Source organism: Salvia hispanica, chromosome 1, assembly GCF_023119035.1.
Source record: "Salvia hispanica cultivar TCC Black 2014 chromosome 1, UniMelb_Shisp_WGS_1.0, whole genome shotgun sequence".
Classification (NCBI taxonomy): domain Eukaryota; kingdom Viridiplantae; phylum Streptophyta; class Magnoliopsida; order Lamiales; family Lamiaceae; genus Salvia; species Salvia hispanica.
The window spans coordinates 39,964,238-39,979,075 of record NC_062965.1 but is presented as its reverse complement, the minus strand read 5'-3'; the positions used below and the strand labels follow the sequence as shown (position 1 = coordinate 39,979,075).

The 14,838-nt window shown below is 34.2% G+C and overlaps 1 protein-coding gene across 1 annotated transcript; it reads right to left on the bottom strand.

Moving 5' to 3' along the window:
- Nucleotides 1-4,557: 4,557 nt before the first annotated feature.
- On the bottom strand, nt 4,558-10,966 carry LOC125196484 (protein FAR1-RELATED SEQUENCE 5-like). The gene is made up of 6 exons (XM_048095019.1): nt 10,744-10,966; nt 10,482-10,603; nt 8,168-8,366; nt 6,772-7,504; nt 4,652-6,150; nt 4,558-4,565 (listed from the first exon to the last, which is right to left on the bottom strand). Exons 1-6 carry the CDS (start codon nt 10,964-10,966, stop codon nt 4,558-4,560), a joined length of 2,784 nt encoding a protein of 927 aa, XP_047950976.1.
- Between the last annotated feature and the right edge of the window lie 3,872 nt (nt 10,967-14,838).

Below are 14,838 nucleotides of genomic sequence, written 5' to 3'. Positions count from 1 at the left end.
GTGAACTCGTTGCCAAAACATTTTATAAGTTATGCCACCCTTACCATAGTGAACTCGAGGTTTTACACTTTTCAAGATAAATATTCAACGAGTATCACAAAAATATTTCCATAGATTGGCCAATCAAACAACTCCCCAATTTCCTCACCACTTTCCACAATCTCATCATTTCCATAGTGCGACGAAAGTGTGGCCACACTTTTCGCCCACGAGACCGGCCGACTAGCAAGGACGGCTCCCGATCCCACCGTGTACACAGCCTGGTAGGGTTTGCGGCCCGTACTCAGACCCGAATTTGTTTAAACATATCCATAGCCACTGTAGCCTAATGGAGCGTACTCACAAACTAGGCATCAGACACACAATATCATCACAAAATAAACATAGGCATGGCATAACAGTTAAACCACCCTTATCTCTCCACTTTCATAAATTTGCAACATAAAAGAGTTTAGGAATAAAGCCCACCTCGACTACTTAGATTTCAAGTATGTTATTTCCTTTGTTATCCTGCTTCGCAACCGAGGTTTCACCTTTTAATCACATAGGCATATATCACAAATCAGATTCAACACAAACTCCCAACTCATGCATGTCTCAACGCTTTTTCCTTTTCCCATCGATTTATCTTAACGTCATCAATCAAGGCCATGTTCATCACATAAGTTCCATTCGCATCTCAACTCTAGATCTAACATCAACATATGTCACACAAGAATATTTTGCCAACATACACACAACACACACACGCACACACACTCGCCACACCCACACGCACACACGCCACACACATGCATACATATTTCCATATCCCCTTTATCCCACTTTTACTCAACAAGATGCATGAGGGTTCAAGAATACCGATTAATCAGTTAGAAAGAAGAGGAGTCGAGTAGAAAGAAGAATATTTATATGAGAATACCTTTTTGAGAATAACGAACGGTAGAAACGAAGTAAAGACTTGGTTCTTCAAAAATCTTGAGGCTCAAACTCTAATTCTTCTCAAAGGATGAAGGATTATTGGAGTAAAGTAGAAGAAAATTGAGAGAGAAGGAAAAGAGGGAGGGGGCGAAAATTGTGATGGCTAGGGTTAGGGGTTTCTCTTATTTATAGTGCTCAATAAGATCTTTAGGTAAATAATATAGAATATTTGGTAAGATTTGATTCTCCATAATTAATTAAAAACAAATATTGTGGAGTAGGGAGGAAGAAAAAGATCTAGGGTTCAAGCATGGGGATTTTCGAAATATATGGCTTTTAATTAGCCAAGATTTTGTTTTGTATATTTTATGGAGTAGAATAAAATATCACGGAGCAAAATAAAAATAAAAATTCTCCCCATTGGGAAAAGAAATAGGAGTGTATTTGCTCCTTTAAATAAGGAATGGATCTTTAATATTAACTAAAATAAGATATGGCAAGATCTCCTTGAGGTATGGAAAGATTTGGTAGAATATTTAAATTCTAGGTATGGAAGGAAATCAATAAGGGATCAATTTAAAATAAAATAATTCTTCCTTCCCAAATATAGGTGATTTTCGAAAATCACCTTTAAACAATAGGGTTCGATTTTTCTTATTAGGAAATAGAGAATAATTGGGTTTTGGATTTAATTTGGATAAATATCCCAAGAATTAAATTAAATCCGGAAAAAATGAGATTTTCTCCACTAAGGCTATGATTTTCGAAAATTCCAAGGAAAAGGTTATGGAATAGTATCCTAAAAATCTTACTCACCCTTAAACAATTAAATCATCACATAATTTCACCTTTAATTTAAATATTCGCATGCCACGTCATATAATCAACAAGTTTGATTTTTCAAACTTCCAACGCAACCCTAAACCCGACTCGGTCATAACTTCGTTCCTCAATTAATTGACGTCTCCTAAGTCATAAATTAAGAAATTAAATTTTTGGCTCTAAAATTAGGGTTCGAAAAAGTGGAGTGTTACAGTATCAGAGCAGGGATATGATCTCATTGGAATAACTTGTCTTTGTGCATATTATATAAACATGTTGGCTGTAAGTTGCATTTGCATATGGGCATTCCATAGAATGTGCACAATGAGGAAAGAAACTCAGTCGTTCGGCATCATTGTTTAATTATGTGAGTATTTATTTTATTATTGAAAATAAATAGTATGTTATAATTATAGAAAAGTCAAACAGTTAGCTTTGTTAGCTGAACACCCTTGACAAAGATTTTCTTTTTATGTGATGCCATAAGAAATCTTGTGTAGAAGTATATTGAGTGTTAAAATTATTTTTTTTCAGTTTCTTAGTGGCAAAGGGTTATCAAACTATGGGACAGTTTTTCGTGCAAATAGGTAAGATAGTTGTGTGCAATTGATCACTATACATAGTCCAAATATATGTAGCGTCAATAAGTTTTCCCTTTTAAGTCTTATGAATTTTGGAAAATGTGTTTAGTTATATCTAAACGTTCAGAATGTTGTTTCAAATTTGAAATAGTAGACATAATCTTATTTATGATTCTTTTGTGAGAAGATAAAATGGTAAGAATATTTCAAAAGAGAAAATATGGAGACTTGAATAGCAAGAAAGATTGAAACACGTGGTAAAAGTAAATGTCAAAAAGATAATGAATTTTGCGGACAAAATTCTTAAAGGGAGGGAAAATTGTAACATCCCTAATCTAAAACTTATATAGTATATGAGTATTATAAAAGTAATAGAGTAATAGTCAATATAATTAATTATTCGAGATTTACACACTTTAAAGTATTTACAAATAAATACTATATTATACATTATATGTATATGTGCTATCTTAAATATTATAGTAGTCATATGTGCATGTGTAATAATCGAGATAGTATGCATGGAAGTATTATTTTTGTGCATGCAAATATGTAGTAAGATAGAATTGATTTAATATAATAAAAAAAATGTTATATGCTCAATGTAGATCAGTCTACACACGTGTAATTTCATGGAATAGGTTAGTCACCCAATTTGCATGTATGTTTTGTAATATATCTATACGTGTACACTACAAAATTACTACGTGTACACAATGTACATATTTCATTTAAATTATTTAAAGTACATGGCAACTATAAAAATGGGATATATATGTTGGATAGAAGGGGCTCTCAGAGGGAGGAGGAGAGGAACAGCAGCAAAATAAAAGAAAAAAAAAAGAAAGAGGAAAGAGATAAGATTAGGAATCAGAGTTGTAAATTAGGAGAGGGAGAGTCAAACGGTTAAAAACCGAGCGGAACTTTTAGAGATAAATACAAGAAGATTGAGATTTAAGAGAGAATTTTGACCCATATTTTTACGTTTTAAACTGAGAGCTATAGAACAGGAGACATAATCAAGAATCCAACTAGATATCAATCGTAATCTGGTGAGCATAGATCACACTTTTAATTTTATAAGTGTTGTGTTGTTGATTTTTGATGTGATAAAGTGCAATGAATATTTGGTTTATATGCTGGTGGAATATAACATGAATATATAATTTGTGTAATGAATATGTTTATATATTGTATTGAAATTATTTGATAGAATTTAATATGGATATGCAGTTGATAGAATTGATATGTTCATACATGGTATTGGAAGTACATGAATCATGTGATTAAAGAGGATCTGTGACAGTCTTGCACTGGATCTGAAAATTTAGAAGGACCTATGAGTCCAATAGTACAGAGGGATCTTCGGGTCAAATACAGAGGGACCTATGAGTCCAATATTACAGAGGGATCTATGAGTCCAATATTACAGAGGGACCTATGGGTCCAATACAGAGGGACCTATGAGTCCAATATTAAAGAGGGACCTATGAGTCCAATTAAAGAGGGACCTTCGGGTCATAGAGGAATCCCGGGCAGATACTAGGCTTGAACTGTCACAGAATAATAAACTGAACAGAGAGGTATATGCATATAAATATGAAATTGCTATGATATTATTTCTGATTATATGTGTTGGTTAAAGAATATGTTTGATATTTGTGTAATGGAGAATTAAAATGACTATCTGTTTATTAGCAATATATACATCAAAGAAGGTTGGGGTGTGACATTAATAATCTACTCCTACTATATATTTTGTCTATTCTCTTTAAGATTAATAAGACATTATAAAAAAAATTCTGTCTATTCTCTTTAAGCTTGCAAAAAGTCTAAACAAGTTCAAATTCAAAAATGTAAATAAAGTAAGAAACTACATGATTGAAATACAGAAGTAAGGGAATGAAGAACAGAAATATCCGAATAAAGTAACATTTGGAACAGAGCTATTGGAACAGAATAGAACAACAAGCCTAAACATTGGTTTTTTCTCTTTAAATGTTGTTCAGTGTTAGCCTGAAATACTGCATTGGGTACCATATTTAGTTCATTTCTGAGATCTATTGATTATTGATAAGTGATTGACAAATGTAAAATATATCAAAGTAAGATTAAGATAAATGTCATAATAAAGAACAAATAAGCCATTATAAAAACACTTCAGTATATTCTATTTAAGCTTGCAAAAAGTTTAAACAAATTCAAATTCAAATTCAATATGTAAATGAAGAAACTATAAGACTGAAGTACAGAACTAAAGGAATGAAGAACAGAAATATCCGAATGAAGTAATAAATTTTGGAACAGAACTATTGGAACAAAACAACCAGCTTCAACATTGGTTTCTACTCTTTTTCTTGTTCTTCTCCTCCTAAAACTAGAGTGAACTATTTCTTTCCAAATCCTCACTGCCTTTGTCTTCTCATTCACCTTTTTGCAGTTCCTCGAATCATGGTGTCCTATCACATGATAGTTTCCACACTTTCGGCCTGGTTTCTTTGCTAACTTGATTGCTGCCTCCTTCTTTGATTTCCTCCTACTTCCACTTCCCTTTGTACTGACAACATTAGGAGGATGAACTTCAATAAAGTTTGGAACTTGTGAGCCATAGAAGTTTTCAATCAATGCTCTCTTCTCTATTGAAGACAGAACAACACCTTCTCCAAGAAGCTGCTTCTTACCTTCTTCAATAATTGCAGTAAATGCATTGATTTGGTCAATGTTCCCTTCAATACTTTGTGCTATTTCAAAGAATAATGCATACATGTTTTTAAATGCAATCTTCTTCTCGTCTACAGCAGAGAATACTTCATGATCATCACAAAAACCTCCATGTATTGGCTTCACAAACTGTGACTTCAACCATCTCCATCCACGCAACTTCTCGGGTATCAACTTAACAAACTTATATTTCAACACACAAAATATATGGCTGCACGATAGACCAAGTCTCTCAAACTTTTTACATCCACACAAATAGGTGTCATCACCAATGGAGTAAGTCACTGTCCATGAGTTTGAATCCTTGTCATTTATGTTATATACTTCATTCTCTCTATTGGTAGACACTCCTAGAGTTGCACAAGACAAAGAGAAACATGCATAAACTATCTCCTCTTGAATTGCATTAAAAGCACTACCACTATATATTGTTGATGCATGTTTCTCGATTTCCAATTCTGTTCGCAAAATAGGCACTTTTGTTGAATCATAGTATTCAAGCTTTGCACTATTACTTCTTTGAGCCTCCAAAGCATGGTTATAGTTCATATAAAATAGCATAAGGTTAGCCCGACACTTTGAGTACCTTTTAAAGAAGCTATTCTGTGATTCGGACAAAGATGTTGTCTTTATCAACGAGCTCATCGGAAAATCACGGAAAAAGGCTGGAACCCAAAACTTTCTAGATGCAAACATTGATAAAAACCAGTCATTATTGGCCAGCCCATATCTTTCCATTATAGCATGCCAAGATTCTTCAAATGCATCAGGCTCTATCAACTCCGACCAAACACATGCATTCAATTCCTTCTTTAGTTCTTCACTACCAAGCATGTTCTTTGGCAATTTGTCAGCAACTTTATTCATTATATGCCACATGCACCACCTGTGTCTTGTATTAAGAAGAACCTCTGCAATAGCAACTTTCATTCCTAAGTCTTGGTCGGTTACGATTAGCTTGGGAGCCACACCCATACATTTCACAAATTGTTTAAATAACCATGAAAAGGAGTCGGCATTTTCCTTGGACAAAAGGCCAGCAGCAAATGTCACAGGGCGACCATGATTATCCTTGCCCGTAAAAGGAGCAAATATCATGCAGTACCTACATGTTAAAATCACTATAAGACATGCAGAATATACTTTAATCACAAACACTTCACTTTAAGCACGAAATACTTCATTCTAAGCATGTTTTACTTCACTGAAATGGAAAAACAAAGCACTTTAAGCATGGATCACAAACACTTCACTCTAACTCTATAATACTTCAGTCTAAGCATATTTTACTTCACTGAAATGATAAAATAGTGCACATAAGCATGGATCACAAACACTTCACTCTAATCAAGGAATACTTCACTCTAAGCACATTTTACTTCACTGAAACGAAAAATCAGAGCAATATAAAAATACTCAATACACTTCACTGTAAGCATATTGTAGTTCACTAAATGCTCAATATACTTCACTAAATGAATAAAAACAGTACAATATGAGCCATGCTCAATATACTTCATTGTAAGCTTATTGTAGTTCACTAAATGCTCAATATACTTCACTGAATTGAAAAACAACACTATAAGCATGCAGAAATAAACAATACACTATAATCATATACTAGTTCACTATATGAACAATATATATCATTATACGCTCAATATACTTCATTGAATTGAAAGACAGTAAACTATGAGGCATATGAATATAATTAGTGTGCACGTACCTATTTGTTGAGTATGTCGTATCAAAAGAAACAATATCACCATACAAATGATAATTTCTCTTGGCAGTTGGATCACACCAAAACAAACGTGTCAGTCTATCCTTTGAGTTGACCTCAAATTCATAGGTAAATGCTGCACAAAGTTCCTTCTTCCTGCGCATCTCATTTAATAGCATTTGTGCATCAGCTCCTTCCACGTATGCTCTAAGGTCGCGTCTGTAGTTGCGCACTTCTAAAACAGTACACCCTACATAATCTAATCCACCAAGAACTTCCTTGAGTAAGCTAAAACTTAAAGTTGGACCGATATTTGCGTTAGCGCAATCAAGTATGAATTTCTGATGGACTAAATCCAAATTGCGGTTCAACTTCATAAAACGCTTATGGCGTTCCTCAACCATCTCGTGATTATGTTCTTCAACAAAACTTTGTATAACATAACCAATACCCATAAAAAACTTCCAAGACACTTTAGCATTACAAAAGCACTTAATAGAAGAACGCTTGCGTTTCACCTCATGTTGTTCATTTTTTCTTTGCTTTGTACCTTCTCGGCTACACACCACATAAATCCAAGTAATGACATCTTTTTCCTTTTTCGATCCCTTCTTACGGGTGTCAAACCCAACATATCGAGCATAATTGTTGTAGAAGTCCAATGCACGATCAAGGGTCATGAAACTTTGTCCAATTTTTGGTTTCAAATCATCGGGACATTTTGGTACGTAAACCACTGTAAGAAATATATACTTCATTGTGAGCATAAAATACTTCACTGTAATCATGTTTTACTTCACTAAAACGAAAAAATAGAGCACTTTAAGCATGAACCACTGTGAGCATAAAATAGTTCACTTAATGCATAATATACTTCCCTAAAATGATAAAACAGAGCACTAAAAGCATGGATCACAAACAATTCACTCTAACACTCGAATACTACACTTTAATCATATTTTACTTCACTAAAATGAAAAAAATAGAACACTTAAAGCATGAATCACAGACACTTCACTCTAACCATGGAATACTTCACTTAAATCATGTTTTACTTCACTCTAACCATGAATCACAAATATTTCACTCTAGCAATGGAATACTTCACTTTAATGATGTTTTACTTCATTCTAATGCATAATATACTTCACAAAAATGAAAACAGTTCACTAAATGCATAATATACTTCACTACATACAATATTTACTTCACTATAAAGTATATTTAATAGACGATAGTACATATTTACTCACTAAAAAGCATATTTCTACACTAAAACACATATAGAGCATATTTACTTCACTGTTCGTCACATATAGTTCATTTTAACGTTTTTCACATCATACACAATCTAATCATGTTGAGCAACAACACTTAATTGATAATAATTGATAATTACCTTTAGATTCAGTTTCTCCTTCCTCTCCCGATGAAGAGGAATCGGAATCGAAATAATCTTCCGATGAATGTATCAGAATTGAATCCATGGGATAAGGAATCCAGACGTCGCGATGAAGGAATGAACGTGAAGAATGAGTAAAATCATTGCGAATTTGATACCTTCGGTTTGCCACGCTGATCGATCCTGAACGATCACGCTGATCACAGAAGAATGAATTCAATCAGAATCAAATCACGCTGATCGATCCTGAACGAATTCATGATGAATAAAACGTAGCTGCGAATTGGATCGGGAAGCTGAATTTGGTTCAGATTTGAGAAATCACGCATGAATTTGGTTCAGAAATCTCACAGTAATTCATGCTTGATTATCGTGAATGAATTCGATTGGGAATCTCATATTTTGGAAGAAATCCTAAGCTAAATTTGGTTGAGATTTGCGCATGATTTGGGAAGATTGAATTCGGAAGATTGAATTCACGATGATATTCTATGTTATTCATTAAGTCATGTTGAGATATTGAATTCCCAAAATGCCCTTGGACAAGTATTTTTTCATAAAAATCTGAAAGTTTGTTTAAACCATAGGATTAGTCTAGATTAACAAGATGTATGGTTGAGATTTGTTCTCTAGTTATACACTTAAAAATAGTTAGACCTTGATCATTCCTCTATATATATATATATAGAGAGAGTCCCATTATTCACAAATCCACTCTTAAAGATCGAACCACCGAACCCTACCAAATTAGGGCTTTTAGATCTAGTTTTTTATGGATAAGATACAGAAATTTATAAATTATTTTCGCCTTCATCACGAGCCTATTTTAATTCATCCGAAGGTAAATAAGTCATACTAACATGTTACGAAGATTTAACTCCGTTCCAGAATATATTACTTCATTCTAGTAGGTTTTTACTTCATTCTAGTAGGTTTTTACTTCATTCCAGTAGGTTTTACTTCATTCCAGTACGTAAATGTGGTTTCGCCGTCGCATGCCCTTCTTTCTCTCTACAATATCTATCACCACCGCCATGGCGCTAATATTGGTTTAATAAACACATGGAATAATGTAATAAATTATTGGAATGAAGTATGTGTAGAAGCATTTGAAATCCTACTGGAATGAAGTAAAAATCTTATCCAATGAAGTAATAACGTTGCTGAATGAAGTAATAAACTCACTTGAATAAATTGCATTTTGAAATGTTAATCAAGCAAAAACCCACGTCAATGAATTTGAATGAAACATATGTTGAATCATTTCAAAACCTACTTGAAGCAAGTAAAAATATGTTGTAGTTTCAAGGTATTAGGTACAGAATGAAGTAATAAACCTATACAATGAAGTAAAATGGGCTAGTAATGAAGCAGAAAAAATTTTCACAGCAGCACATCTCATCAAAAAAACTAGATCTAATGGCCCAGATTTGGTCTCTAGTTCGGTCTTTAAAATTGGTTCGACATTGATCACAACTCTATATATATATATATTTATTTATTTATTTGAAAATTTTCTTTTATAGTACACATTTAATATATCTAGTAAAAATGACAATATAATGTCCAACGATTATAAAAGAAATGCATATTTTAGATTAGGGATGTCACAATTCTTCCCCTCTTTAAGAATTTTGTCCGCAAAATTCATTTCTTTCTAATTTGACATGCTCAATGCAACTGCTAACCTGTAAAGAGATACGAATAGTTCTTTCTCACCTTTTTCTCTGTTTCACCAGTCACTTTTTTGACTCTGTAATTTTCCCAGTAATGGCCTCAGTTGGTCTAGACGCCTCATCCTGAGTTATAGCAATGCATGTCCCTGAAGTGTAGATCCATGTGCCTCTGACCGTCCTCGTCCTCTACCCATAGGAACATTCATAGTGTGTCCTCTGCCACGACCTTGATCAAAGCCAGTACTCGATGCTGCTGGTCGCACATTATGTACTGTTGGTTCCATCATTGATGCGCTGCTTAATATTCTGCCAGGCTGAAATGTGCATTCTTTATAATAATGTCCTTGTTGTCCGCAGTGATAGCAAGCCCCTGTAACTGTTCGACACTTTCCTGTATGTGATCGTCCACAATGTATGCATAAAGGTCGTGCATGTGCTGTCATACTAGATCCACTTCCCCACTCAGGACTAAAAGATAGCACACGTCCACCTCTCTGAGGAGATGAACTCCCTCTACTAAAATTAGATGTTGAAGAAAATGAACCTTCTCATCTTGGAATTTTGGAATTCGGCTCATCAACATATTGTGGTGATCCTCTTTTTTGTCTTAGAAGATAAACTTGTCTTTCTTTCACCAGTCTTTCAGCTCGAATAACAGCTGCCCGTAAATCACTATAAGTATGAAGATCTGAAGGTGTGATCTTGCTCCTTATCTTGTATATCAATCCCTCTTCAAAATGTATGCACTTATCTTGTTCTGTAGGCAACATGCGGACACATAACGAGAAAGTTGAGTAAACTTCACCTCATAGTCAGCGACAGACATAGCTCCCTATTTGAGTGACAAAAAATCTTTTTGCTTCTCATCACAATACATTGCTGGCATATATTTATCACTGGATTTTCTGAGAAAGTCATCCCAACTGAGCACTGGAGGTAGTATCATAGCTTGTGGGACTGTCTCCCACCAATTGTAAGCATCACCTTGAAGAAGAGACACTGCATAATCAAAACGTTCTTCCCGAATACAACCCATCTCATTGAACACACGTTCTACCCTCTTCAGCCATATCTCAGCCTCAGCGGGATCAATGGTCACATAAAAGTCAACAACTCCCATTTTTCGGAGTTCTCTAAAATTTCTACCTTTTTGTCTCATCATCGATCCATGTACTTCTTGTTCAACCATTCTAGGTACATGTTGGTTATCCCCAGATGATGCATCAGGTATATGAGATCCTTGAGCAGTTAATGAATGATGCAAGGCGGTTGTCTCTTATCTCCTCAGTGATACATGTTCAGGAATATCCATGTTCCTAATAATCAAATGCAATGCAACTTATAACAAATATGTATCATATGCTATGCATGAATGTTATGTCCCAGCGGGATTCTATCCCCGCTCTGATACTACCTAAACTGTCACACCCTAACCCTTATGACTTATGCACTTACTATAAATAAATTCAAAATTCAAAATTCATTACCCACACGTCAAGTACATAAACCACACATATTACATATAATATCAAAAACCAACATTTATCAGGTACATACTTCAAAACATTCTAAACAGTAGTGGGACCCTCTCACCACTATATATACTATACATTTATCTACATGCAAAAATGATGAGGAGGAGAAGCTTGCCAAAACACGTCAGCAATAGAACCTAAAAACACGTGGAGTTCCTATGACTCACGTCATCCAAAACGTTACTGATATCTTACTCCTGAAAATATTAGTAGTTTAAGTGAGCAACAACTCAGTATATAAACCATCTCTTTAATTTCACATCGCATATTCTTTAATAAATACATATAACCAGAAACAATAAATAGTAACAATAATTTCTTATTCATATGCATATGCCTCTCTGTTCCATTTATTATTCTGTAACAAGTCAAGCCTGGTATCTGCCCGGGATTCCTCTATGACCCGAAGGTCCCTCTGTATTGACCCGTAGGTCCCTCTATGACCCGTAGGTTTCTCTATGACCCGAAGGTCCCTCTGGCAAAAAAAAATCTGGAAAAAGATGCGCAGCAATGTGCTGGTCTTTATACAACAATTTTTCTTGAACAGCAATATCCGACACACTATACAGCAATCTATAGATTGTTGTGTAGTGTTTGTAATATTGCGGTGTGGCGTTTATAATATTGTTGTATAAGCGGTGTCACGGTGTCATTTTAAGAGGGGTTGTCAATTTAACACAAACCTATAACTAAATCTCAATTATAATGATAACCCCAATTTGTGTGATAACCCTATAACTAAATCTCCACCACACATTTTTAAAATATGTGGTCTAGATTTAATCTAACAAAACTATCATTTTATCAAATAAAACTATCATTTTCGGATATATTGAGGGTACAATTGTCATTTCATTTTAAAATTTGGTGGGAAAGAAGGAAACTTGACTCAAACGCTCCATTCAAATATTGCAGTCATTAGGATAGCAACTTTGGCAGGAAGAAGGAATACTGACTTCTTCGTTGACATGCTTGAATCTCTAAACGAGAATCAAAGAAGAGCTGTTAGAGAGATTGGGTTTGGCGCACTCCTAAACTTCAATATAAGAAGTTTCCCAAGAGCATTAGCGTATTATCTAATCAACAACTTTAACAGTAAAACTTCATCAATTGAGTTGAACAGTGGGGAATCACTGTTTTTAGATGATGAAGATGTTCACATAACTCTTGGGTTCCCGATTGGATCTTTACCTATCAATAAAAGCAAATTTCAGAAAAATACCCACATCAAAACTAAATGGTGCCAAAGTATGTTGTAGAGCAGATGGAGAGAGACAAAGAAGGTGGTGAGTTCTTTAAATGGACTTTTATGGTTCTCATGGAGTATGCCTTGATTAACACTCCTGCTGATGGAAATTTGAGGCCAAAAATTTTAGATTACATAGCTGATGTTGAGAAGATCAAAGAATACAATTGGTGTGGCTATGTCATATCCAGATTGCATGAAACACAAAAGAGGTGGAAAAAAGACACAGCAAAGATATTTACCGGGCCAGTTATCTTTGTAGTGGTAAGAATATATTTGTTTTCCATTGTCTATGAATCTATTTACAGAAAAACTAATATTTAGTTTTTGTTTAATGTAGGCTTGTTACGTGGACAGGATTCTCTTTGAAAAAAAAATGGTGCCAAGATGTTACCCAACAGTGAAAGGATGGACTGCAGAACTGTTGAAAGATAGACAAAGAGCAGAAATGGAGAATTCAACATTTGGTCTGGGTCATATGTATGACCGATATAAAAAGCAGCCACATGAAGAAAATGATAAAGATGACGAAGAAGATGAATCTCAAGATGTAGAAGTTTTGAAGACAAATGATCATCATGATCATGATGAAGTGGGGACAACCAATGAATGGGAGAATTTCATAAATGAATGGAAGGGAGCTGCAAAGGATGTTAAAGCCTCAATGTTGAAGATGGTTGATGTCCTTGAAGCAGCGCCGGATAAACTCAGGAATCTCAATAGCTTTAAGATAATCTGTGATACAACGAGAAATGCAATGGGATTGAGAGAGGAAGGTGTGAAGCATGTTATAGAAAGTCAGAATACAATGACACAGGCTATAAACAATGATGAAACTGATGATCCTGAATGGATTGATATCATGATTGAGTTAACTAAAGCTGCTGAGAGGACATATATATTGAAAAATAAGAATGAGTTCCCTACCTTCACTCTGATACCTGAATGTGATGACAGTCCTAATGAGAATCAAGAATTTAATCGGGAAAAGGATGTGGAGAAGGAAAAAGATGATGAGGTGGAAAACGAGCAAGAGAAACAGAATGAAAGCGAAAAGGAAAAGGCTAATAAAGCAGCTGTAAAAGAAAAGGAAAAAGTTTCAGAGAAAGAAGTTCAGAATGAAGAATATGAGGTAACTTTTAAAAATGATAGTTTAAGTACATAAAATGATTGTTTATATGTTTAAAATGATATATGTTTGATGATGTTTTTTGGTAGTTCTGTTTTATTTGAAAACTGATACTTTTGAATCATAAAATGATAGTTTAAGCGGATAAAATGATACTTTTGCATGATAAAATGATAAAATGATACTTTTGCCTGATAAAATGATAGAAATTGTGCTTTTGCATGATAAAATGATAAAATGATACTTTTGCCTGAAAAAAATAATAGAAATTGTGCTTTTGCATAATAAAATGATAAAATGATACTTTTGCATCATAAAATGATACTTTTGCATCATAAAATAGTATCCCTTCTGTCAATAACAATTTATATTTTTTTTAAATGAAAGCATGACAGAGTTGATAACATAATATCCACTGTCATCAAGGATATAAATGTTGAAAAAGGAGATGATGAAGTTTTAAAACAGAGAGAAGAAAATTTGAATAAGGACAAAGGGAAGAAGATGGTTTCTCAAGATCAAGATCCTCCAGTCGAAAAGGAGAAGGAGAAAGTGGTCAGAACAACAAAGAAAATTGTTGAAGCAATGTGCTCTCCCTACAATGTCAGAGCAGTAAATCTGAAAGGAAAGCTGAATAAAGAAGAGAGAGAAATAATGTACTGGTTGATGAAAGATGAAGAAAGTGAACAGTAAGTTTTGAATTACATAATTATATTCTTATTCAGTTCTTTTAACTAACATTAAATATGAATTTGAAATCAGTTATGAGGTAGTTTATGAGAACGACAAGATCACATTGTTCAAGATTGACTTCCACAGCCTTGCTCCACGTTCATACGTCAGGATCAACATCATAGATGCATGGGCTGTGTTCCTCAACTACAATGAAAAATTCAAATCAAAGGCATCACCGAGTCGTCTTTTCATCAACACCACACCTACGGTACAGTAAACGAGTAAATAAATAATAGTATTACATTAAAAGTTAAAATATATTTACAAAAATGTAAACATGACAGATTTACAACATTACTGCAAGGAGATCTGGTTGGACTGAAGCAGAGAGTCGAGAAAGATTTTGC

Bases quoted from the DNA above. Each gene is read 5' to 3' on its own strand.
- LOC125196484 (XM_048095019.1), bottom strand. From the start codon at position 10,966: ATGGGAGTTGTTGACTTTTATGTGACCATTGATCCCGCTGAGGCTGAG. The intron at 10,604-10,743 runs GTGATAAATATA...TGTTGCCTACAG, and splicing joins TGACTTTCTCAGAAAATCCA to AACAAGATAAGTGCATACAT. The intron at 6,151-6,771 runs GTACGTGCACAC...TTTAACATGTAG, and splicing joins ACGACATACTCAACAAATAG to GTACTGCATGATATTTGCTC.